Source organism: Terrapene carolina, unplaced genomic scaffold, assembly GCF_002925995.2.
Source record: "Terrapene carolina triunguis isolate 2854851 unplaced genomic scaffold, T_m_triunguis-2.0 Scaffold103, whole genome shotgun sequence".
Taxonomy (NCBI): domain Eukaryota; kingdom Metazoa; phylum Chordata; order Testudines; family Emydidae; genus Terrapene; species Terrapene triunguis.
In genome coordinates, this window is record NW_020664454.1 from 4,852,950 (window position 1) to 4,879,644 (window position 26,695).

Here is a 26,695-nt window from a genome sequence, read left to right on the forward strand (position 1 = left end):
AAGCCTCACTGGACTCAGCAGACATGGCATGCCCCATCGCCATGGCTGTAGTCGTGCAACAAGCTTCTTAGCTCCACCTCTCTGGGTTTCCCAAGAAGGTACAATCAGCGGTCGAGGATCTCCATTTGAAGGCCCCAAGCTGTTCGCAACCAAAACAGACGAGTCCCTTCACAAATTGAAGGAGTCCAGAGCAACTCTGAATCCTTGGGCACATACACACCTACACAGAAGAAAAAACAGGGCAAGTCTTACTCAGTTCAAAGATTTCAATCTGTGCCTTATACACAACCCCAGAAGCAATACGATTCACAAAGGCGAAAGCAGAGACCCACAAGATGATGACTGCCCCCTTCCTAGCCTTTGACATCCCAGCAACCTCCTTCCAAACAACAATTTTGAGGGCTTGGTCTAGGGCCTGAGATACCTCCCACATCTTCAAAACATCTGGAACAGCTGGAAACATCCACTACCACCTATTTATTCAGAGACCATCTAAACCTATTTCACCCAGCTTGGCAGACCTTCACATCAGACAAATGGGTATTAGAGGTCATCGAGACTAACTATTCCATACAGTTTACCTCCATTCCCTCTAACACCCTCCCTCTCCATCCCTCTTCTGGGCCCTTTCTCATGAACATCTACTGTGACAGGAAGTAAACCATCTGATACACCTACGTGAAGTAGAACCAGTACCAACACAACACAGAGGGAAGGGTTTCTATTCACATTATTTTCTAACCCAGAAAAAAACTGGAGGATGGAGGCCCATTCTGGACTTGAGAAGACTTGACAAATTGGTGAAGACCCAATGATTCAGGATGGTTACACTAGCAACCATAATTCCAGCACTGGAAAGAGGGGGACTGGTTCTCGACCTTTGACTTCCAGGGTGCATCTTTTCACGAAACAATACATCCCTCACACAGGAAGTTCCTCAGGTTTGTTCTAGGAGCAGACCACTTCCACTGCACCACGGGTATCCTTGAAAGTTCTCGTGGTGGTGTCTGCCCACCTCCGCAGACAAGATAATATTCCCCTATTTGGATGATTGCTTATTCAAAGCATTGACAGGAGAAGAGGCACGAGAAGCTACTCAAAAGACAATAGTTCTCTTCACACATCTAGGCCTATAAATAAACAAACAGAAATCAACATTCACAACTGTCCAGAGACTGGAGTTCATCGGGGCCTACCTCGACTCTCCAGAGGCTACAGCCTCGCTGCCATGACACCTATTTACAACTCTAGTAAATCTAATCAACATGCCACTAGCCAGTCCCCAGATATTGGACAGGACCTGCCTCCAACTGTTAGGTCACATGTCCGCAAGGACATTTGTCATCAAATATGCCAGACTGCTCATGTGATGCCTGCAAGGCTGGCACTGGACAATGTATGTTCCACACAGATACAGTATAAACAAACATCTCACGATGAGAACCAAAGTAAAAAACTCTCTACATTGTTTGCGCAGGAGTCCCCTTCGCGCAGAACCTTCCAGCAATAATACTCACAATGGATGCTTCCCTGCTAGGTTGGAGGGTGCACCTGCACAATCACACGATCGAAGGCAACTGGTCCCCGTCGGGCTCCACACTACATATAAACCTACTGGAGCTAAGGGCAGTTTGCAATGTATGTTATGGAGTTGGTGCGTAAGCCTCAACATCTCAGCCTCCTACCTACCAGGATGCCAAAACACCACTGCAGATGCACGGAGCAGAACATTTTCCCAGGACCACGAGTGACAAATAAACGCTGGAGTACTACAGAGCATATTCAAACAATGGGGGTTCCCAGCTATAGAACTTTTTGCAACAATCCAAAATGCCAAGTGCCCACACTTCTGCTCCAGAGCAGGATTGGGGCCCCATTTTCTAGGTCAGTGGTTTTCAAACTTATTTTCTGGGGACCCAGTTGAAAAAAATTGCTGATGCCTGTGACCCACCGGAGCTGGGGATGAAGGGTGTGGGAGGGGGTCAGGGTTGGGGTACGGGAGGGGATCAGGGCTCTGGGCTGGGGGTGCAGGCTCTGAGGTGGGGCCGGGGATGAGGGGTTTGGGGTGCAGGAAGGGGTTCCAGGTTTGGAGGGGCTCAGGTCTGGGTCAGGGGATTGAGGCGTTGGGTTGGGGCACGGACTTACCTCCGGTGGCTCCCGGTCAGTGGCACAGCTGGGGTGCAGAGGCAGGCTTCCTGCCTGTACTGGCACTGCGGACCACGCTGTGCCCCGGAAGCAGACAGCAGCAGGTCTGGCTCCTAGGCGGAGGCACGCAAGCTCCCATAGGCCAGATGCTTGAGGTGGGGTCAGCACACGGAGCCCCATGGCCCCCTTGCCTAGAAGCTGGACCCACTTCTGGCTGCTTCCAGGGGGCAGCGCAGTGTAGGAGCAGGTAGGCAGTTAGCTGGGCAGCACCTGCCTTAGCTGGGTAGCACCGCCAACGGGACTTTTAAAGTCCCGGTGGGTGGTGCTGACCAGAACTGCTAGGGTCCCTGGGTGCTGAGTATGGCGACCTAGTGCCTTACATGCCACGACCCAGTACTGGGTTGTGACCCGAACTTTGAAAAACACTGCTCTAGGCGATGCTTTTCCCCTCAAATGGGATGACACTCCTACCGGAACCCCTTTCGACCCCTCTCCTATCCAGGGTCATACACAAGATCAGGACAGACAACTGCAGAGTCATCTTGATAGCCCCCATGTCACCCAGACAAACATGGTTTCCTTACCACCAGGCACTCTTCCACTTCTACCTCCTCTCCTGTCTCAGGATGTGGAGCAGGTCCACCACCCGAACCTGGCAAGACTCCACATGAAGGCGTGGCTACTCCATGGCTCTGAGACTGTGTAATGGCCTGTTCCGAGGAGGTAAGGGACATTCTTTTAAACACTCGAAGACCAAGTACGCGACATACTTAGCTAACACAATGGAAGAGATTCAATACATGGTGCCAAAATAGACAAATCATGGCAACTTCCTCTCTTCTACCATTGGTACTGGACTATATATTGGAAGTTAAGAAATGGGGTTTCTCCATGAACTCGATCAGAGTACACCTCGCAGAAATGACAGCGTTCTACTACAAGGTGGACGAGTTCTTGATCTTCGCCCACCCGACCACCAAACGTTCTCTCGGGGGCCTTTGTAACCTTCACCCCAAAATACAAGACCCTGCTCCATCATGAGACCTCAATCTAGTGTTGCGAGGCCTTACTGGAGCCCCCTTTTGAACCACTAGTGACCTGTTCACTTCTCCACCTCTCGATGAAGGTGGCCTTCCTCGTCACAATCACATCCGCCAGATGAGTGGGGGGACTGGGGATCCTCATGGCACACATCCTATATGCAACATTTTTCAAAAACAAAGTTACTTTAAGACCACATCCCAAGTTCTTACTTAAGGCTGCTTACTCATTCCATCTGAGTCAGCCCATTCATCTCCTGACGTTCTTCCCCAAACGTCATGAGAATAAATGAGAAGCAGAGCTCCACACCCTGGAGGTCTGAAGAGCGCTAGTTTTTTACATTGAAAGGACAAAGACTTGCAGAAAATCACCAAAATTATTTCTCTCCATCATTGAATGTTATAAGGGAGACACCATATCTAAACAGAGACTGTCTAAATGGATCTCCAGCTGCATTGACTTTTGTTATCATTAGGGCTGTTGATTAATTAACTTACACGATTAACTAAAAAAAAATTAATCACGTTTAAAAAAATTAATCACAATTAATTGCACTGTTAATAGAATACCAACTGAAATTTATTAAATATTGTGGATGTTTTTCTACATTTTTCAAATATATTGATTTCTATTACAACACAGAATACAAAGTGTACAGTGCTCATTTTATATCATTATGTTTTATTACAAATATCTGCACTGTAAAAATGATAAATGAAAGAAATAGTATTTTTCAATTCACCTCATACAAGTACTGTAGTGCAATCTCTTTATCATGAAAGTGTAACTTATAAATGTAGATTTTATTTGTTACATAACTGCACTCAAAAAACAAAACAATGTAAAACTTTAGAGCCTACAAGTCCACTCAGTTCTACTTCTTGTTCAGCCAATCGCTAAGACAAACAAGTTTGTGTACATTTAAGGGAGAGTGTATACAATGTCACTTGAAAGTGAGAACAGGTGTTTGCATGGCACTTTTGTAGCCAGCATTGCAAGGTATTTATGTGCCAGATATGCTAAACGTCGTATGCCCCTTCATGCTTCGGCCACCATTCCAGAGGATATGCTTCCATGCTGATGATGCTCATTTAAAAAAAAGTAATGCATTAATTAAATTTGTGACTGAACTCTTTGGGGGAGAATTGTATGTCTCCTGTTCTGTTTTACCTTCATTCTGCCATATATTTCATGTTATAGCAATCTTGGATGATGGCCCAGCACATGTTCGTTTTAAGAACACTTTCACAGCAAATTTGACAAAACACAAAGAAGGTACCAATGTGAGATTTCTAAAAATAGCTACAGCACTCAACCCACCGTTTAAGAATCTGAAGTGTCATCCAAAATCCGAGAGGGATGAGGTGTGGAGCATGCTTTCAAAAGTCTTAAAAGAGCAACACTCAGATGCAGAAACTACAGAACCCGAACCACCAAAAAAGATAATCAACCTTCTGCTGGTGGCATCTGATTCAGATGATGTAAATGAACATGCATCAGTCTGCTCTGCTTTGGATCATTATCGAGCAGAACCCATCATCAGCATGGACACATGTCTTCTGGAATGGTAATTGAAGCATGAGGGGACATATGAATCTTTAGCGCATCTGGCACATAAATATCTTGCGGCTCCGGCTACAACAGTGCCATGCGAACGCCTGTCCTCACTTTCAGGTGACATGGTAAACAAGAAGTGGGCAGCTTTATCCCCTGCAAATTGTAACCAAACTTGTTTGTCTGAGCGGGTACTGAGTGGACTTGTAGGCTCTAAAGTTTTACATTGTTTTATTTTTGAATGCAGTTATTTTTTGTATATAATTCTACATTTGTAAGTTCAACTTTCATGATAAAGAAATTGCACTACAGTACTTGTATTAGGGGAATTGAACAATACTATTTCTTTTGTTTTTTACAGTGCAAATATTTGGAATAAAAAATAAATATAAAGTGAGCACTGTACTCTTTGTATTCTGTGTTGTAATTGAAATCAATATATTTGAAAATGTAGAAAATGGCCAAAAATATGTAAATAAATGGTATTCTATTACTGTTTAACAGCGCGATTAATTTTTTTAATTGCTTGACAGCCCTAGTTATCATCAACAACAGCTACCACCCCCACTGGGACCTGCACACACTCCATCAGAGCACTTTCTGTCTCAATAGTCTTCCTCAACAATGTCCCCATTATGGACATCTGCAAAGCGGCAACATGGGCATCAGCCCATACATTCACACAACAGTATGCCACAGAGCAGCATTTATCATCAGACACTCTATTCGGACTTATGGTTTTATCATCTGCCACGACTGCAACTCCGAAGCCCCTTCCTTCCACCAAGGGGCACTGTTCTACTGTCACCTAAAATGGAGCACCCACAGGGACACTCCTTGAAGAAGAAGAAGAAGAAGAAGAAGAAGAGGTGGTTACGTACCCTGTGCAGTAACAGCTTCTTCGAGATGGTTGTCTCTGTGGGTGCTCCTCTACCCTTCCTCTTCCCCTCTACTTTGGAGTTTTCACGCTTGAGACTGCGGTAGAGAAGGGACCCAGGAAGGACTGGTCTGATGGCGCTATGTAACCACCTGAGGCGGCATGAGACTGGGAAAAGCACATGTGGGACCCAACCAGGCATTGCTACTACAGATCTCCGATGACAAGTGCAGGGGCGCAGATTCATCTAAAGTGGAGCACCTACAGGGACAACCATCTCGAAGAACCTCAGTTATTGCACAGGGTGAGTAACCTTCTCTTCGCGATTGCTCCTTATGTTGGTAGAGTGTATCCAGCCCTCTCCTAAGAGATTCTCAGACCTCACTACAGGTTGGACTTGGATTCCCAAGAGACAGCAGTGTTTCATACTTTAGCTAAGAGGTTGTGGTCTGATCATGGAATTACCTCTGTTCCTACTGGTATTTAGGTGTGGTAACACCAGGCAATTTTCTACAACCATGCTGACATCTGCAAGGCTTCTGGCCAGCTCCATGTATTTATAGACATTTTTATTGAGCCTTTATTTTGCCAGCACTTAACTAGAACATTATTTAGAAATCTATGGGAATTAAAGAAGAGGGCACGTAACACTGAGAAACCAAAAAAGATTTGGCAGAAGGATTTCTGAATAACACTTTACAAAAGAAAAATTAAAATGTGTTAAGGGCTAAAACATCTTCAAACGTCTTCACAGACTGTTCTTACTGTGTCGTGTCCAGAAGTACATGAGTTACATCACAAATGGTACAGTGCTGTGTAAAGTTAATAGATGTACATTTTGAGCCTGAGCCTTTGAGGTGCTGAGTATAACTCCCTCTGAAATTAGACAAGTGCCAGACAATATTTAAAGGTCAAGAGTCAAATTCACCCTTCAGTTACACCATGTTATTACCCCATAAGTCACTGGAGGTGGTCCCAGGCATCTATTCCCTCCTCCAAGTGCCATGTTGTTCTGCCTGGTTAGTGAAGTGTTGTGTCCAAACACAGTAAATAAACCATAGTGTAAATAAAACATTCTGTCTCAAATGCAGTGTGATATGATAGGTTGGCTGACACCTTAGCCATTGGGAATAAATCCAAAGCATTCAAGAACACTTCCTTTAAATCCAATGGGAACCTTTCAAACTTATTTGAAAACAAAGCATTTTCACTTATTTTAGAAATGACATCTGGGTACAGGATTTCAATGTTTTCTCTTGTATAAAAAGATTATCTGTAAGACGTTGACAGAATGCATACTGGTTGTTCACGGCTGTGATTTTTTTAATATGATTTTGAGTAAAGCTTGCTGTATGTCCTTGAAAGAAGCATTTTTTTCTTAAGGCAAGAAGCTAAAAACATGTAAATTAGGTGGTGCACTTTCATCTGATTTAAGGTAATTTGTTTCTGTGGAATCTAATGAATACATTTATGGATCATTAAGAGAAGAGTTTTAGGCCTTTGCAAGGAAAACTGTTACTAGTCAAAGGTAGAGCTCTGCATGGATACAAGCTTTATATCCGCATCCGATCTGCGATTCACAAAAATTGTCCTTGGATATCCACAATCCGCGGATATAAAGCGGATATCCGTGGATTTTCTGGGCTCTACTAACACCTCCACAGTAACCACGCACCAATGATGCAGGGCTGTGCCAAGCACCCATCTCCCAACCACCCCCCATTTCTCCCCAGAGACCTCCTGTCTCGCTGCCCGCTCCGCCTCCACCATACCTCCTTCCCTGTTCCAGGCGGGGAGGCTACAATTGTGGGCCCTTGTGTGCATTGCCGCCCTCCCAGTGTGGGACTTGGACACCCCTATGCAGCCATGGCGGCTCTAACGCATGCAGACCCGGCCAGGAAAGACAGTGGCGACAGCTACTCTCCTCACAGCACCTGCCATTGCCACCCACTAGTTTAAAGTACAATTACACCTTTTTCAAAATGGTGCTTGGCTCACTGCGCAGGAGCACATGGTTGTGCTACCTTCTGGGAAATGTACAGAATGTGTATTGAATCTCCAGGGTGTAGGTTCCAGGGGATGTGGAACACCTTCTGCATGTATGTTCAAATTATCCAACAACAAACAAGTGTCATCAGAGCAGAATCCTTCGTTTCTTCAGGTAGGTCTAAAATTGTTTTGAGAACTGAGCCTGGTCTATGCTACCAGAGTTAGGTCGACACAAGGCAGCTGACATGTACCAACTATGTAAGTATCTGCACTAAAATTTACTTCCCGCCGTCATAACTCGCCTGCTACACCAACTTAATAACTCCACCGGAGGCGTAGAGTCAATATCAATGTAGTTAGGTCGACACAGTGTCAGTGTAGACACTGTTGCTTACATCAACTGTTGCTGGCTTTCAGAAGCTGTCCCACAATGCCCCACAGTGAAAGCTGAATAGGTGCAAGCACTCCTGGTGAGAACGCGCACCACCGACAGAAGGAGCAAAGTGTAGACAAACAATGAAATTACTGCGGTGGCTGAATGCCGACGTAAGTTAGGTCGACTTAATTTTGTAGTGTAGACGTGGCCTCACTCTACTCACAGGTGAACTCGTCAGACATTAACAAGAGATCCTGGCCACCACTTTGGGGGAGGGATACAGTCTGCACGATTCAGCAATCATTCTATTTGCTAGCAGTTCCTGGAGATTACATTGTGCATCCTCTATCTCGGATACAGCAATTTTCCGAGAATGCTTCTGAAAAGGTTGTGGATCTTGTAATCGAATATTATAAGGTTTGAAAATATTGCCTATCTTAGTACTACCAGCGAGATGCAAGAACAAGGCACTCAGGAAATTCCAGTAAGTCTCTCCCAAGGTACTGCATCCATATCACTGTCCCCTTCTCCTAGACCGTCAGCCTGGCCATCCTTTTAACTATAAATCATCCAATGAAAAAATAAGTTGCTGGTAGGAATCAGCTGTACAAACACAGAATACAAGAAAAAAGAGTTAAAACAACCTGCAACATAATAAAAAAGGAAAAAATCATGTTAGTAAAGAGCAAACGTAAATCAAACCCCAGGTGTTACATTTCCTAGCCTGTAAGGTGAAATTGTCAGCCTCAAAATACATCATTCTGTATAATTTTTGCATTTTGAAAAATCAGCCTGAACTCAAGGAAGGGCCTTTGTTTAGACTAATTTCCTCATCTACAAATCAAATGTGCTGTTTATTTATTTAAGGCAATTTGCACAATAAAATGAACCCCTGCTTAACAGATACTCATGGAATCATGTAATTGACATTTCTGTGGGAGAGGAGAGTGGGCTGTTCACAATTAACTTAAATTATCAAGAGTGAATCAGAATCAGCATTGGAGGTTCTTTGTGAATCAGAAGCTGAAGGAATCAAGCCCCATGTTATTAAAGGGAGAGCAATTTAAGTAAACTAAATAGAAATAAAAACTTGGGTAGAATCCTGGCTCTCTCTTGGCAAATGGATGAAAAAATAATGTTGTTATGCTGGGATTGGGTGAAAGTTTGCTGAAGCTGTTGGGTGTACCAGATGCCCTTCATTTGCGACAAATGTTAGAAGTAATTAAGCTCCTTTATGGAAAAGACAGCTGAAACAATAAGAGCCACCACCCAAAACACAGGCCACTTACAAGGCCGGTTAGGAATCTGAGCTATGTGAGAGAGGGGTTTTACTGGGGTCTGAATGCAAACACAGGGGACTCAGTATTTTTTGTTGCAGCTGTGTGTGTGCGCATGTGCATGTTTAAGGGTACGTGTATTCTGCGAATAAACTGTGTTCTTAAGTCAGGTTAGGTAACCTGTGTTAGCTAACTCAGGTTAACAACAGTGAAGACACAGTAGCACTAACCTAAGTTGAAAGCCAAATTGCCATGCCTTCCCTACTAGGTTAACATGAATTAGCTAATGTAGGTTACCTAACCTGACTTAAGAAGGCAGTGTAGATGTACCCAAAGAGAAGCAAGAGAAACACTACAATGTACACAGAAGGCAGCAAGGAAACCCCAGAGATAATCGGAGAAACACTTGTAGTGTGACCCTGAAAAAACCTAGAGAGCATTTGGGAAGAGTGCTGGCTAAAAAGAGGCTTGAAACTGTGAACAAAGAAATGTTCTCCTGCTATTTGATTCCTCCTACATTCAGGGACAAAGGATTTAGTGTACATTTTTTGTAAATAAACAGGATTGCATCAAAGAAATACCTGACTTCACCTCAGTTTCTCCTCCTAATGGAAACAATCCACAAGACCTTGAATACTGGCTAACAACTCATGTCAAAAGGGGTAAAATTATTTTGGTTAGCCTGTATTCTGTGGGAGCTGCTGGATGCTCAGTTCTTTTGAAAATCACAACAATTCTTCAGGTATATACGAACTTAGAAACCTGACTTTAAGGACCTTCTCTCTCTCTCTCTCTCTCTCTCTCTCTCTTTTAATTTTTTTTTTTTATTCTTGGGTTGTTTATATGTGCATGCCACAACCACATTCCCAAGCCCCACCTGGAATGCCCCTCTGCAGCTCAGTGGGTTGAGGGGCTGCAGAGAGTGAATTTCATTGATTTGGGGAGCTAAAACGAGGACTCAGCATAACTTTCCTTTCCCCTAGATTTGAGTTTGGGGACAATATACACGTTGTCTAAAGCCAAGATTTGATCCATGAAATCTGACTACCATTAAACATCATCTTCCAACTCATAACTCTTGTCTTGTTCCTACTCCTAAAACTTAGGGCTTGTCTACACTTACCGGAGGGTCCGGCGGCAGGCAATCGGTTTTCTGGGATTGACTTATCGCGTCTAGTGAAGACGCGATAAAATCGATCCCTGATCGCTCTGCCGTCGACTCCGGAAATCCACCGCGGCAAGAGGCGGCAGCGGAGTCGACGGCAGCGCGGCAGCGGTCGACTTTCCCCCGTCCTCACAGCCAGGTAAGTCGACCTAAAATACGCAACTTCAGCTACGGTATTCACGTAGCTGAAGTTGCGTATCTTAGGTCGGACCCCCGCTGTAGTGTAGACCTAGCCTTAGTTAGCTTACCGTTGAGATTGCACAAGTGCATTTTCCATCAATGCACTCACTGAAAATCAAGGAAACTGAGTACACCTTTACCTCGATATAATGCGACCCGATATAACACGAATTCTGATATAACACAGTAAAGCAGTGCTCCGGGGGGGGCAGGGCCACACACTCTGGCGGATCAAAGCAAGTTCGATATAACGCTGTTTCACCTATAACGCGGTAAGATTTTTTGGCTCCCGAGGGCAGCGTTATATCGAGGTAGAGGTGTAGTTAAGCTCATATTAGCATCCACAGCAATTTCAGCACATGCCTTACTGTATAAACTTCATAAAACATAACACTCCTCGACTCCGCAGCTCCACAACAAACTCCATTTCAATTCCACCACATACCAAGCCAGAAAGCACTTTAGATGTTTTAAATGTAGATATTCAGTCTAAATTTATTCAGTTACTACAGGTGGTCCCCCATGTACCACACTAAATAATTCCTCAGTCCTTGTAGTTAACCATCATCAGATACTTGCAGACTATCATGTCTGCTCATTGCTGCATTAGACATCCCTTAGTCAAGCTATACATATGAGCTAATCTTTCACTAAATCCCATTTCCCCCCAATTTGATACATTTGTTTATCTTTACTTTTTTTTTTTTTTTTTTTACAGGTTTTTAGCCAGTATTTAGTCCACATGACAGCTTTCCTACTCTACTCAAGATGATTCCATTTTTCAGCATGAGTTCATGAAAAACCATTTCAAATACTTGACTAAAATCCTAAATATTACATCTACTGCATTCTCTTTTCTAACAATTTGTATAAAAATAAAATAATAGCAATCGCAAATTAAGCATCATTTATTTGTCCAGAGGCATTGAATTTGTAATTCAGTTCTGGGTTATTTTTGTCGTATCTTGTACCGTATATTGTGATTCCTTCTGAATAGTAGTTTACAGCAAATGTGACCAGACAGCAAATGTGAAAAATCGGACAGGGGGTGGGGGGTAATAGGAGCCTATATAAGAAAAAGACCCAAAAACCGGGACTGTCCCTATAAAATGGGGACATCTGGTTACCCTAAGTGTACATCTATTATATATTCTTCTCTTTAGGGGGCAGAGCCTTAGTTGGTGTAAATGCAGGATAGGTCAGTGGTTTGAGCATTGGCCTACTAAACCCAGGGTTGTGAGTTCAATCCTTGAGGGAGCCATTTAGGGATCTGGGGCAAAAATCTGTCTGGGGATTGGTCCTGCTTTGAGCAGGGGGTTAGACTAGATGACCTCCTGAGGTCCCTTCCAACCCTGGTATTCTATGATTCTATGGTCACTGACTGATTTATACAAGCAGAAGAGGCCATAGAAGTTGTGTTAATTTTCCTAAAATGTATAAAATGACACTACTGAATTCAGCTTTTTGTTCTGTTTCCACAATGTTTAAAATATTTAAAAAATGTGACTGGGAAACTTTATTGGTACATTAACTTTGTATACAAAGTATTCGGATAATAAAATAGAATCTATCATCATTCATATACCTTAAAATGTTGCATTGCTGCCTTATATATGTTTGGTAATTTACCTTTTAATCAACAGCTGATCTACAGTTGGAATTGGGTTTAATGTTTATAAGTATTTATTTTCATTATAAATTAACATATAACATTCTTTGGCACTACTGACAATACATTATCTATTTTCTCTGTCCTGCTATAGGGCCACTCAGATCAAGACCTATTCCTGGGATAATGCACAAGTCATTGTGGTTGGAAACAAGTGTGACATGGAGGATGAAAGAATCATTCCTCTGGAAAAGGGTAAACATCTGGCTGATCAGTTAGGTATGTGTTAAAGCTTCCCTTCTTTTCTTTTTATAATGTGTTCCTTTTTACTTGTATATTAAAAAGTTCTTCCAACAGTACAATATCAGTGCTGCAAATAAGATAATGGTCTAGTTAAATATTATATACCACTCTGCTGAGTACTACAGTGTCATTTTCAGAATTTAAAGTTGCTTTTACACCCGATTTTTAAATTTTTTTTTTTTGCAATTTATCAGAGATTATAAATTGTTCTTTAGAGTGGAGCAAAAAAATCCAGTAGTTACTGTAACCCAAGAATTCCTTAATGCCAGCTAGCAAGGGGGATACAGGAGTGTCCTAGTTCTGGTATGTACCTTAATGTTCACCAAAGAAGCTAATGTGAGGACTTAAATGAAAGCCAGGGTCACACTGGTCATTAATATCGTAGTGAACTGTATGTACAGATACTATATAAGGAATTATGTGTTTATACGGTATACTGAAAATACGTTTTAAAGTCTGTATCAAGGTAGGGTTGACAGACATGTTTTCTCACAGATAAGAAATGTTTATTCACCTGTTGAGAGATGTAAATTAAGCATTGCAGGCTAACACAATGGATATACATTTACATGCAAAGTCAACATATGAAGAGCATTCAGGAAAACAAATAAGGTGGGGGGAGGGGAAACTGTTATACTGTGTCAGAATACAGACAATGAACTTTGGGGATAGAAGTAGAAGGCAAAAATGATGCCCTCCCCCACCCCCATCCTGCACCTAGGAAGTAAACGTGCAATGTGTTTAGATTCATGAAAATGGGATCACAACCAGCCTTGGTTGCAGAGGACTTTGGGGGGCTGAGGTAAACTTCTTTAGACAGCTGGTAAGCCTGTTTAGTCTCTAGAAAGTGAATTATGTTTTTTTTTTTATACCTAACCTTTTGTGTCCATTATCCTTACTTGCTATCTCTTGAATCTTTGATGATAATCTTATCTTTGCTTTCGCTACAAGTATATCTAAGTGCTGTGATATTAAGTGAGGTTCTGATCCTGAGTTGAATCATACAAGCTGGTGTGTACACTGTTCCCTTGGGGAGAGCAGACGTGGTATTTCTGTGGGTGTTCAGTGGATAAGGGGCTGGACCCTACAGGAGGATGCTGCAAAGGGGCTCTGGGACTGGGATGCACCTATTGTTAACCTGCAAGGCAAAATGAGGGCAAGCATCACCCAGAGGAGAGTGCTTGACTGGCTAACTGGCTGGTGGTGTCAGGAAGCTGCCACCCAGCTAAGCACAAGCAAGTCTCCCTCATGCTGGAGGCAGAGGATAACAAGGTGATTCACCGTCCTGGGTACCCCGAGAACCATCACAGTTACTTACTGTGCTTCCTGCCCACATATAGAAGTAACATCACCTGATTGCTAGAAAAAAGGGAGCAGTTTCTTTTGGAAGAAGCTGAGTTTGGAATAAAGATTTTAGAATGAACACCAGAATGTAGGATATGCATCCCAATTTCTCATCTATTTAGTATTGTTTCCAATATCTCTACTTAAGACAAAGAATGTAATATAGAAAGTTTCAGAGTAAATGCTACAAAGCATTATGCGTAAAATATACAAGAGGCAGTTAAAGGAACGCTCCAATTCTGCAAAGAGTAATGTGTGTGCTTAACTTGAAGCATGTGCGTAGTCCTACTGAATTCAGTGGAACTACTTGCATGCTTAAAGTTAAGCATGTGTGCAAATCCTTTGAAGAATCAGGTCTTGTGTGTGATGTTTTAACTACATCACCATAGTCTCGTTAGGATTTCTACTGATCTGATAAATCTTGTTAAAATTGACTTCAATTAATGCGGTTTCCCGGAGACCCTTGTAGAAGGGGTTACTGTAAATATTTGTTTAGGTTTGCAGGAAAGAGAAGGTTCTTTGGGCACTTACGGGAATTGTCATAACCCCAGTTTTATTAAAATCTCCTACTGTACTCAATTCTCAAATCTGTAATGTTGGGTTCTATTATTAATTGGAGGGATAGTACTCTATTGTTAAAAGCAGGGGACTGGAGCCCAATTGTATGTCTAGCTTTATCACTGGTTCAATGTGTGACCTTGAGGAAGTTGTGGACAAACCTCAGTTTATGGATATTATTTATAATTTGCATTGTGTTAGGGCCTAGCAGCCCCAGTCCTGGAGCAGGTGGCCAATTGCACTAGGCACTCTACAAACACAGAGCCCTACCTCAAACAGCATACAATATGCACTTATATGCACAAAGCTAAGCATGGATATAATATCTCCAGGATAAGGGCCTTGGATTGTAAACTCTTTGGGAGAGGGACTGTATCTTAAATATGCTTGAACCGTACCTAGCACAATCAAGATTGGAGCCTTCGGGTCCTACCATAATGCAAATAATAGCTGCCTTTTCCTATAATCCTAATTACTTTTTAGTAGTGGTCTATTGTTAGGGCTTCTGAATTTCACATCGATAAAATACCCCCGATACAAAAAGAATGAAATTGATATTTATCCAATAAACACCAGAAAAACTCTGGAAATAGTTACTTGCATCTAAGGGCTTGTCTACATAAGGCAGTAATATGCACTACAAGGGTGTGATTTCTAAAGCGCACTAATATGTTGCGCATTAATTGGTCCATGTAGACCCTGCTGGTGCTCACTAAAGGTTCCCTAGTGCACTTTAATGGAGAGCTGTATGAAACAGCCCTATATTAAAGCACACTAGGGAAACACTACAAAGAGATTACTCATTACAGTATATACTAATATAATGAATAATATATTTACTATACTTTAACTCATTACAGTTTAATAAAAGAGAGAGCCCCGACATCCCCTGATTGTGGACATCTACATAAAACTCAAAAATTGCTAAAAATAAACACTGAAAAACAGAAGCCTTATTAAGTACAGTACTAATGAAATAAACAAATGCATGTTTAGTTTGCAAAAGAGGTAATGGGTCCTCTTCTCACACACAAGCACCCAGTATGCACCTGAAAATATAAACATTTGCAAAACAGATACCTAACTTGCATTCACAACTGCATGTTTTATATAGTTTGCATGGGTGCTTGCATATTTTTCAAGAATAATTTAGTATCAGGGGGTAGCCGTGTTAGTCTGTATCTACAAAAACAACAAGGAGTCCGGTGGCACCTGCATCTGTAACTTTCACTCTATACATCTGAAGAAGTGAGGTTTTTACCCACGAAAGCTTATGCCCAAATAAATCTGTTAGTCTTTAAGGTGCCACCAGACTCCTTGTTGTTTTTGAAGAATAATTTAGCTTTCAGTGATTGAAAATTTGGACCCTAATGCCTAAACATAGTACAACCAAATGTGAAGTTCTGTTTGAGCTACTATCCCATCTTCTATTTTTTTTCTAAGATGTTCATCCGTTTTTTTCATTACCAAAAAATTCCTGATATCTCGAGTCTAAATCCTTATGTCTGGAATATTTCAAAGGGCGTCTTGTCTGCATGCATACATACTGCACATGTTATCTCCATAACAACTGATTACATCAGTACAAAACTACTTTAATTAAGAATCCACACTTGCACCTCTTGACCTATCCCTGACCTTGTCAAAGGCACCAAGGAGAAATATATCCCCATTGGCAGAAGAAGGCAAAAGCTAATTATGTTTCTGGAAGCTCCTGGCACTTCCAGTCTGCTCAAGCCTCATAATGTATGAAACATTGTCTATTTTAAAATATTTCAGATTTTATCAGGCAGCTTTTCTAAGTGCTGATGTGGCATTATGTACAATGTTATCTGAAATTACTTTGTGAGGGGAAAGAAGTTTGATTAATTGGTTATTGCCTGCTTAAACTGTTAGCTTTCATATTAATGCTTTCATGTAAACGTTATGCCTATGCATGTTTCTCTAACCATTTATAGGAGCAATAAAATAATCTGAGATGATGTACTTGGTCAATGTCTGCTTGAGGTGAAGAGTCTGCATTGATTAACTTAATCAAGTTATCAATTGGAGGCTCATCTTGAATCCTTGGCACTACCTTTGACTTCAGCCATGAACAGGAATATTGATGGAGCAGGCCTTTAATATTTTTAGGACAATAATTATTGATCCTACAATACAAATATATTAAGGTGTTAAGCTTTCGTGCATCAGGACATGCCTGAAGTTAGGCCAAAAATTCCCTTGTGGGTGAGTCATGCCATAGGTGGTTACTTGAACCTTCCTCTGTATGCATCCATTCCTGACCACTGTCAAAAACTGAATACTGGTCCACATGTAATGGATCTGGTCCATTACAGCAGTGCCTATTTAGTAATAAGCAGAATTTTCATTAATATTTTCCCTCAACATCTGTGACGAAAACATTTAAATAGATCTGGATGAAATATATCAAACTGCATACTCCTGGGCTTATTTCAACCCCAACCCAGGTGTGTATAATATGTATATGCATATTCCCCCATCATAGAAGCACAAAGTGTTATTGTTATGCTTATAAGCACACAGGATCTTTTTCAGGGGAAAAGGCAATACGCCGCATTTATTGAAGATACAACAATTAGCATATGCATTCAATCACACACACACACTCTGTCCCGCCAGTCGATGTTATAGTTACCAGTCCAGAGTCCAGATCAATCTAGTGGCCAGCTAGGTTGATCACGGGTAGGTAGGAGACGGGTTCTGTTGGTCGTGACACGATGGTCCGGGGAAGTCTTGGCAGGACAAGCCCAAAGTTTCATGGCAAGGCACCCTGTTTATATAGTGATTTTCCCTCATTGGGACCCATGAGTTTTGCACCGTCATGCTGTAATCAATTGTTTGATGAGTGCTTGTTTTCTTAAATTGTCCTCCTCATTCTTTATTTTGTTCTTTCATTAAGTCTCTCAGGGAGTTACCCCATGCTGGTTTTGATCACAGCTATCTTGTCCCCATTGATAGGTGCCTGTCTCATCTTTAGAGTCATCAATCTGCCCTCCTCTGACATCTCAATAGGGGCATGTTGCAATCTTCTGGCGCCCTTACATCTGTCCTCGGTTTCTCTCTAGAACATCTGGTTCGGTGATGACCTTCACACTTATCTCAACACACACATTCCTCATTCACACACAACACAGAATTGATTTACACAAAACATTTGAACAGGAACATCAAATTGCAATACAAGAGAAAACAATCATTGCATTCTTTTACTTATTTTAAAATACTAAACCTACAACAAAGTGGTGACCCTAAAAGGTCTGTTACCACCTTGAAATCAGCTCAGATATAGATTCTGGCTGATGCATCTTTACCAATGGCCCATTAGACCATTCCTTTCTGCTTTCCGAAAGGGTGGCTGGCAGAATATGGTCAAATCATACACCAATACGTTTAATACATGCTACATTATTATTCTTTATCCTTCATTGTAATTATACAAAATACAAACATAAAATCCTACTATTATACTATGAGGATTCTAGGCTGCAGGACAGTCCATGAAGATGGCTTAAAATTACCTTTGTCCCCTTTGTCTTTCCTGTTCTGTGCATTTCAGGAATCAGCCCCCCAGTGACTATAAGTTAAACAAGCTGAGGTATCCTTGATGGCAGAAGTTTATTTATCTGGAGTCTCTTGTTTTTTGTTGACAGGTTATTATATTACTGTCACTAAGAACCAATTTTAAAAGTTGATCTCTTCAAATTGTCTAATGCAGGGGTTCTCAAACTTGGAGATGAGACCCCTCAGGGGGTTGCGAGGTTATTGCATGGGAGGAGGGGGCGTGAGCTGTCAGCCTCCACCCCAAACCCCGCTTTGCCTCCAGCATTTATAATGGTGTTAAATATGTTAAAAAGTGTTTTTAATTTATAAGGGGGGTCGCACTCAGAGGCTTGCTATGTGAAAGGGGTTACCAGTACAAAAGTTTGAGAACTACCGGTCTAATGATTCAAGTTGCATAGTTACAGCCAATGGCTTAGTGTCGGTATTGGCGCTGCTAGGTATTTTATCCTGTTAAAATTGAGGAACCTTTTCAAAAAAATGATTCTTAAGTGATAAGTGTGTTTAGAAACTTACTTGTTATTTTACAGATTGAAACAATGAGACTTGGAGTGACAAAATGAAGGCAAACTAGTCAGTTAAATGGGCTTTTCTTTTCCTTGGTTTAGTAATGGGACACGAGAGCTGATGTGCTACAAAAGCTCATGATACAAATCACCATGGATTGTAATTTATTGCAAAGCAGATTATTATATATGGTAGTTTGACTTCTTGCTGTAGACAATATAATAGTAGGAAGAACAGAAGTAACAACATAATTCTTGTAAATAATGATTAGTCTCCTAGACTTCTGGGAATGGGAAGATAAAGAATTGTAGGGGCTGACAGTGTTGGTTCAGTGCATTGATATTCTGCTCATGGCTGAGGCACTGGCCTGAAGTCTCACACAAGAATTCAAATTCGTAATTAAGGAGGGCTAAGCTCCTGAGTGAGCAGGAAGGTTGACCTGGGTGGTGTCATGGCTGACTGCTTCATGGGTGCAGGATACCAAAGGCATGCTAGAAAAAAAAAAAAAAAAAAAGCAACCCTGGAATCATCAGTAACTTCACATAAGTCCAACCTTAATTGTTCTCTGATCAGAAGGGAGCAATGCTTTAGGGGCCTACTCATCAGCACTGCTTAGAAAGCTCTTTGCCATGGTAGTATTAAGAGTTAGCCTCGCCCCTTAGATTCACTCAGCTGAGCCAGAACAGGCAGCTTCAATCTGCTTGGATGTCCTGTAATTCTGAAGTGTTTCTTGGCTACCAAATGAATACAAAATAAGTTGTTGGTGTTTTAAACAGACCATTACACTTACTTCAAGCATTCTTTTTATAATCAGACTTATTTTTTTTGCTTCCTTCACAGGTTTTGATTATTTTGATGCCAGTGCCAAAGAGAACATCAATGTGAGACAGGTCTTTGAGCGCCTAGTGGATATAATCTGTGAAAAGATGTCGGAGAGTATAGAGTCTGACCCGTCCAGAGGCAGTTCTGGGAAGAACATGCGACTCACAGACAACCCACCGCCTTTGCAGCAGAATTGTTCCTGCTAGTGATTTTAATCTCTGTGAAATCTCTCTCTCCCCTTCCCTGAACACACTTTATCTTTTCACATGTGATGATGTATTATCATATCGTCTAAAGGCTGGAGTTTCTGTTATAGTGGAAATGGACGTGGTTGTTAAATGTCCTGGAAAGTTTAATGTTAAATATATCTAATACACCTAATATTGTAAAATAAACAAAAAACCTAAATAAATATTGTAAGTGCACCTAGTGTTAATGGATGAATTACATTGAAGTGTAAGAATTTTATAATATTATAAATGTATTTTTAGATTATTCCCATAGAGAATGTTGCTTTGTTATAGACCCTTTTGCTGGGGGGAGAGCTCTGTACCAACATGCAGCTCAACAACTGATAAAGAGCACTGAACATAAAAAAGATCAGAAAGGAAAAGATTTTGAAAAAGAAAAGAAGAAACCCAGACTCCCCTCACAAAATAAGAAAGTAAATCCTGTCTTTACATCCAAAAAACCTGGAACATCTCAAGACTTCAGGTAGGAGATGGCCATGCTCCTTGATGTAAAACTCTGCTGTTTTGTTTGATGCAGCAGGACTGGGTAGCAAGAAAGGACTCGTTTCTATTTAATACACCGGGGCCACCAAGAAAATCAAGAGAGTGGGAGTTGAATTTTGTGCCATGCCTCTGCAGAGGTTTAGCATAAGAATTAGAGTCCAAGCAGTGTAGGGTGAGCAGACAGCAAGTGTGAAAAATTGGGACAGGGGGTGGGGGGTAATAGGAGCCTATATAAGAAAAAGACCCAAAAATCGGGACTGTCCCTATAAAATCAGGACATCTGGTCACCCTAAAGCAGGGAGAGGGTAAAAGTGGCTTTAAGCCACTTTTGCACTTCCCTAATTCTGGGCTCATGCAGGGCCAAGCGTAGCACGTTTAACCTTGAATGTCAGTATCTCAGACCAAATTATTGGGAGCCAACATGTGAGTGTTTGTAACCAGTCTGTCGTCTTGTTGCTCTTAAAATAAGTGATCTACCAGAACAACTGTTATATCTACTTTTATTTATTATTTATATTGCCATAGCACCTAGGAGCCCTAGTCATGGACCACAACCCCATTGTGCTTGGAGCTGTACAGATACAGAACAAAAAGGTGGTTCCTGCCTCAAAGAGCTTACAAGCTAAGTAGTAAAATCTACCTGCAAAAAGTCCTGAGTCCTGAGCTAGTAGTCAAGGTTAACTCCCATGATATATTTGTGGGGGCTTTGGTTATTAAAGGGAAAGAATAATTAATTTTGTTTTATTATTAGAATAATTACTTTTCTCTAGCATGATAATTAAATGAGTTAAATATAGATTTATAGGCAAACCTCAAAGGGACAAATAGTACAGTGCTTTATACAACTCCAACAAGGAAACCTGTGGAAGGATAACACATGCACCCAAAACTAGAGTTTAAGCCCAAGGTAAATCTCACAGAGCTTCTGACATACCTACCCCTCATGAGGAGGTGCTTGAACTCAGGCATAAAAGAAAGAGGGTATGGCACTCTTAGAAGTCAGCAGAAAACTGTGCAAAGTCCAGTTCATCCCAAAAAACGATCATCCCTTTTGCATGGCTTTCAAAGTCCCCATGCAAAATGGATTCATTTGGAGTCATGCTGCTATTGGAGCCCACTTTCACACCTGTACAATCCTTCCCTGTTTCCTTTGAGTTGCTGCATGCACCGGAGGGAGTTACTGCAGCCACCAATATCTAATGCATCGATTTCCATTGGAAATCAGCATGATAGTTTTTGGTTTGGGACCATCTCCAATTTTGTCTAGCAAGAGCTTCTAACTAAATAAAACTTAAATATGTTTTCTAGGTAATGAAGGGCCCAATCCTGCTCCCACTGAAATCAGTAGGAGTTTGGTTGCAATGGGAACAGGAACCAGCACTCTTGTGACTATTAATGTTATCAGAATGGTTCTAATTCTACAGTGGTTGATTAGATAATGTTAGAAACATGGAGGAGAAACACCAAAGGCTGACATATGTGCATGTATGGTTTTATGGAATGACAAGTCTATTTAACCATCAGACCCATATATAAGAACAGCCATACTGGGACAGGCCAAGGGTCCATCTAGCCCAGTATCCTATCTTCAGACAGTGGCCTATGCCAGGTGTTTCAGAGGGAATGAACCGAACAGGTAATCATCAAGTGATCCATCCCCTCTCACCCATTCCCAGCTTCTGGCAAACAGAGGCTAGGGACACTTCAGAGTATGTTTTTTCATCCTTGCACATCTTGACTAACAGCCATTGATGGACCTATCTTCCATGAACTTACCTAGTTTTTTTTTTTTTAAACCCTGTTATAGTCTTGGCCTTCACAACATCCTCTGGCAAATAGGCTGACTGTGCGCTGTGTGAAAAAATACTTCCTTTTGGTTGTTTTAAACCTACTGCCTATTCATTTCATTTGGTGACCCCTAGTTCTTGTATAATGAGAGGGAATAAATAACACTTCCTTATTTACTTTTGCCACACCATTCATGATTTTATAGACCTCTATCATATCCCCACTTAGTCGTCTCTTTTCCAAGCTGAAAAGTCCCCTTTTATTAATCTCTCCTTATATGGAAGCTGTTCCCAGCCTTAGTCATTTTTGTTGTCCTTTCCTGTACCTTTTCCAATTCCAATATATCTTTTTTGAGATGAGGAAACCAGATCTGCAAACAACTGCATGCATACAGCTCAGCTAAAATGATCAACATGGATCTTAAAAGCTAAGATGTTCCTCCTATTAATCTTGATCAGCATAGCTGTTCTGCCTTGCAAAGAAGAACTTCTCTTTTCAACTTGGTCAGCTGACAGAACAACTCTTTGGAAGGATAGATATCAAGCTGTATGCAACCCTAAAATTAAATGGAAAAACCCACCAGCAGGAGGGCCTGTAATGTGTATAACACCACAGTTACAATCCCCAGCCTGGTTTATATGTTACATGTATTTCTTGTTTTCACATTGTTCTTGGGTTTTTTTAAAATTTGTGCTAAAAGGTTGCACTTATGATGACATTATTTCTTCTAGTTTCAGACTTAAATATAAAGTCAAAAAACTTCAGAGAAGAAGGAATTCATAAAAATAATGAAGGCTTAAAAATGGCGACAGTGAACAACAGATGACTGAGATCCTGAAAATCTGAAATATCGACATCCCATGGCCTGCTTCTTTCTGGGATGCAATTTTTACAATTTAGATATAGCATACCTTTAAACATTCAACATTTCTGCCACTAAGGTTATTATATCTATATGAGTACAATTCTGTGTGGATATATATGTAGTAGCCAGATTTGTAGCATTGTATATATACACAAACACGTGAAGGACTACTTTCACAGATCTCTCAAACTTTCTAGGCCAAATTTCTATTTGCTCATATAATTAATCATCATAGGACTTGAAGGGACCATGAAAGGTCATCTAGTCCAGGCCCCTGCACTCATGGCAGGACTAAGTGTTATGCACACAGACTCAAATTTGAGAGTACAAATGGCATTTGTCCATACAAATCAGTGATGTCAAATTAGCCTATTTTTTTTGCACACAAAATTAAAAAATTTAGGCCAGAGTTGTGCAAGTTACTCTGTGCAAGTGGGTGCAGCATCGGTGTGAGACCCCACTGAAGTTGGTGGGGTGCCGTCAGTGGCGTAGCCAGGTGGAGGGAACAAGGAGAGCAATAAAAAAAAAAAAAGCCCCATCCGCTGCAGCACTTTTACTCACCCGGCGGCGCTCCGGGTCTTCGGCCGCGGGCCCTTCACTCGCTCCAGGTGTCTTCGGCGGCACTGAAGGTCCCGCCGCCGAAATGCTGCCGAAGACCCGGAGCGCTGTCGGGTGAGTAAAATAAAAGCGCCACAGCGGGTGGCACCTTTTTTTTTTTATTGCTCTCCCGGGTGAGTACAAAGGCGCCAGGAAACTGACAAGGCACCACTTGTGCTCAGTGGGGGAGCGGCTCCTCCCCCCACCTACCCCCCTAGCTACGCTGCTGGGTGCCGTGCAGGGATCTGTCCACTGCATTGTAACTAGCAGGATTTAGGGCCTCAGGCTGCCTTTGAAAAGGTGTCCTTCTGTCATACCTCAAATGCTTTTAATACAAAGGCTAGTAATTTTCTGGCATGGAAAACCAACTAGACTTAATATAGCTTCTATATCTATTGTGCTAGTGAATCAAAGCCTTGCTATAGTGTGTGTTTGGATACTGCTAATTCTTGTTCTCAAAAGTCATCTCTCTAAAATAAATGCTCTCTTTTGTGGGGTATTTCTAATCTGGTGGTGAACATGCAATTTGTGCAGTGCTAGGAGTGTACATATTGTATCTATATTTATGAAGCTGACAAAATAAAGACATTATTTAGTCTCTGAACGTGGCCAGAAATTGCTTGAGTGTGAGCTACGTTACTTATCTCAACAAATAGTAAGGATGGAGTCCTCTATCAGGGAAGAGGTGGTCTTTTTCTAAATCTTCTTGACTTAAACTGAGTCGCTTGTGCCTTTTCTGCCAGATAGTGTTCCCTGGGCCGCAGTTATCATTAGGAACCACTGTGGGGAAGGATATGCTGTAGGCTGAATGGCAAAACAAGCATTAACAGGGTAGCAGGTATAACATTTCAGTGGTGACAGGCACGTTTTAGGATAACTTAACTAGTAACAAAAAATAACTTGATGAAAGGGTTCAGAGCTGAGGATGGTGGTGCTCAGCTGTGAAGTTAAAGGAAGAAGAGAGTCTCTCATACTGGGGAGGGTGGCTGTGGGGGGGACAGGAAATGCATTTCTGAACTGGTGAGGGTTGCACTGGAAGGAGATGAGGGAACTTGAGGGGTTCTGAGCTGAGGGGGATAGGCTGAATGTAGGGAAGAATGGAATCAACTGGTGACTGAAGATGTGGGTGAAGTGGTGGTGTGTGCGGCAGGGTTGGTGGGAGATGGTAGGGGAAAGCTAGATAGCTGGGAGAGAGGGGATTAGTAGAGCATAGTGACAGGTTTAGAGAGGAAAATACTGTTTTCTCCCATCCTACCATTTGCAGTGAAGTGTCCATTTTCCTGGTAAAGACGGGGAGGCAGAGGGAAGAGATGCCTCTTTCTTTCCCATTTGCCCACCAACTTTCTTTATCCTCCCACTCCTAGCAGGGTCCTCATTATGACCCACCTGAATGGGAGGAGGCAGCTTGTGACATTCAGCCTCCTCAGTTAATCTGGGCACCAGCCACCACTGTAGGGTGTCGTGCTGTGACCTACTTTCTGGTAAAGGTCAGTACAACTGTTGTTGTTGGCAGCTATTCATTGGCCAGTATGAAAGCACGTGATGGTCTCACACAGCATTCACCGGACAAGTGTCCACCTCATCAGTTGCCCAAGGTGGCAGTATTGAAAGAGAGAGAGGCCATGGATTGCATGGGCACAGAGGCTGAACCACCCTCTCTTCCCATAGTAGGTTATGTCTCTTTAGCATCCCCTTGGCGAGAGGGTGGACACTGCTCTTGTCAAAGAGTCTGGGGCATGGCCTTCTGGCTGTGCTGTTTAGGGCCTCTGCCCCATAGGTGCCAACTCCGTGAGTGCTGCAAGGCTGGAGCACCCACAGAAAAAAATTAGCGGGTGCTTAGCCCCCACCCTCCCACGCCGCCTGCCTGCCGGCGGCCCCACTGATCAGTTCCTCCTCCTCCCTCCCAGCGCCTCCTGCCTGCTGCCACCAGCTGTTCCACGGCATGCAGGAGGCGCTGGGAGGGAGGGAGAAGAGCGGGGACGGGGTGCACTTGGGGGAGGGAATTGGCAGGGTGGGGGTGGAGCAGGCGCAGGAAGGGGTGGGGGCGGGAAGGGGCAGAGGTGGGAGCTTGGGGGAAGGGTGGAATGAGGGTGGTGCCTGGGGCTGAGCACCCCCTGGCAAACGAAAAAGCAGGCGCCTATGCTCTGCCCCATAACAGGAGGGTTAAAGTAGTCCAAACAAAAAGTCAATATTCTTTCATAGCCCACAAAAAGCAGAGTTCTGGGTCTTTGGGAAGCCAGAGAGAGAGAGAAAGTACCACCCTGTTCCCTTTCTGAGAGGGCATGGGTGGCCAAGGCTCACAAGCCATTTCCCATGGTCAGCAGCCCCTGCTTCCAGGGGCAGGGGAGCTCCTGAACTGCAGTCCCTGCACAGAGCAGGGATCCTCATTTTAAGGACATGCTCCTGTCCATGCCTGACCAGCCTTGGTGCAAACCAGTAGCTCCCTAGAAGTAGCTACCAAGTTTAGGGATGGGGGTGTGTGGTCTGCTTCCAGACCATCTCTACTAAAAACTGAGGCGTGCGGAGAACTGCCTCAAGTTGCTCAATAGATTTGTAAAAAGCAACAGATGGTCCTGTGGCACCAATAGATTTGGTAGTTCTGGAATGACTTGCCCCACTGGATGCAGATTCCTAAATGAAAAGCTGTATGCATGTCCCATGGAGAGAATGAGCTCCAGGTAACCTGGGCTTTGGGGTCCATCTTGTGGCTGAATAAGGCAGAAAAATAGTGTGTAGAAGAACCCAACCCCCTGAAAATGAGCCAGTGTGGAGGAGGGGGTGGGGTGGAGTGAGCGGGGGCGTGGCCTCAGCGAAGGGGTGGTACATGGGGCGTGGCCTCAGAGAAGGGGTGGTACAGGGGCGTGGCCTAGGAGAAGGGTTGGTACAGGGGCGTGGCCTCAGGGCAAGGGTGCAAATAGGAAGTTCATGGCAACCCTAGACCTCCCGCCCTTGAAACTGATCAGGCCTTGCGGGACCCCCCGCCGCATCCACGTGCCTGGTGCTGCCTCTCTCCCCACCCACAGGCCAGCGCTAGCCGTCAGGTCCCTCCGGACCCTGCACTTTAATACTCCCACCATCTCTCACGCTAGCCTGGGTGGGATCTTCCTCGCCAGCTGATTGGTCCAGCTAGAAGTGAGCGACATTTCATAGAACCAATGGGAAGAGAAGCACCGGCTCCACACCGGCTGTTGGAAGCGTCCAACGCACGACCGGGGAGATAGGCTTAATTAATCAGACGGAGCCCTGAAAGGAGGCGGCGGCGAGAAGCCACGCTAATTCCCGCAGGGAGCCTGACACTCAGCTCTATCCTGCTCCCCTTTTCGCCGCTGGCTGGATTCCGCGCTTTTCCCCTTCCCGGATCACTATGGTTTACCCCGTCCTT

General features: G+C 42.9%; 1 protein-coding gene across 1 annotated transcript in view; it reads left to right on the forward strand.

The window, feature by feature from the left end:
- The window catches only part of LOC112104320 (ras-related protein Rab-3B), a 125,207-nt gene extending 105,540 nt beyond the window's left edge, over positions 1-19,667 (forward strand). Inside the window, exons 4-5 of the mRNA XM_026651829.1 lie at positions 12,368-12,492; positions 19,348-19,667. Coding sequence (XP_026507614.1) covers positions 12,368-12,492; positions 19,348-19,535 — 313 coding nt within the window. The 3' untranslated portion in view covers positions 19,536-19,667. The remainder of the gene's footprint in view (positions 1-12,367; positions 12,493-19,347) is intronic.
- Positions 19,668-26,695: the final 7,028 nt, after the last annotated feature.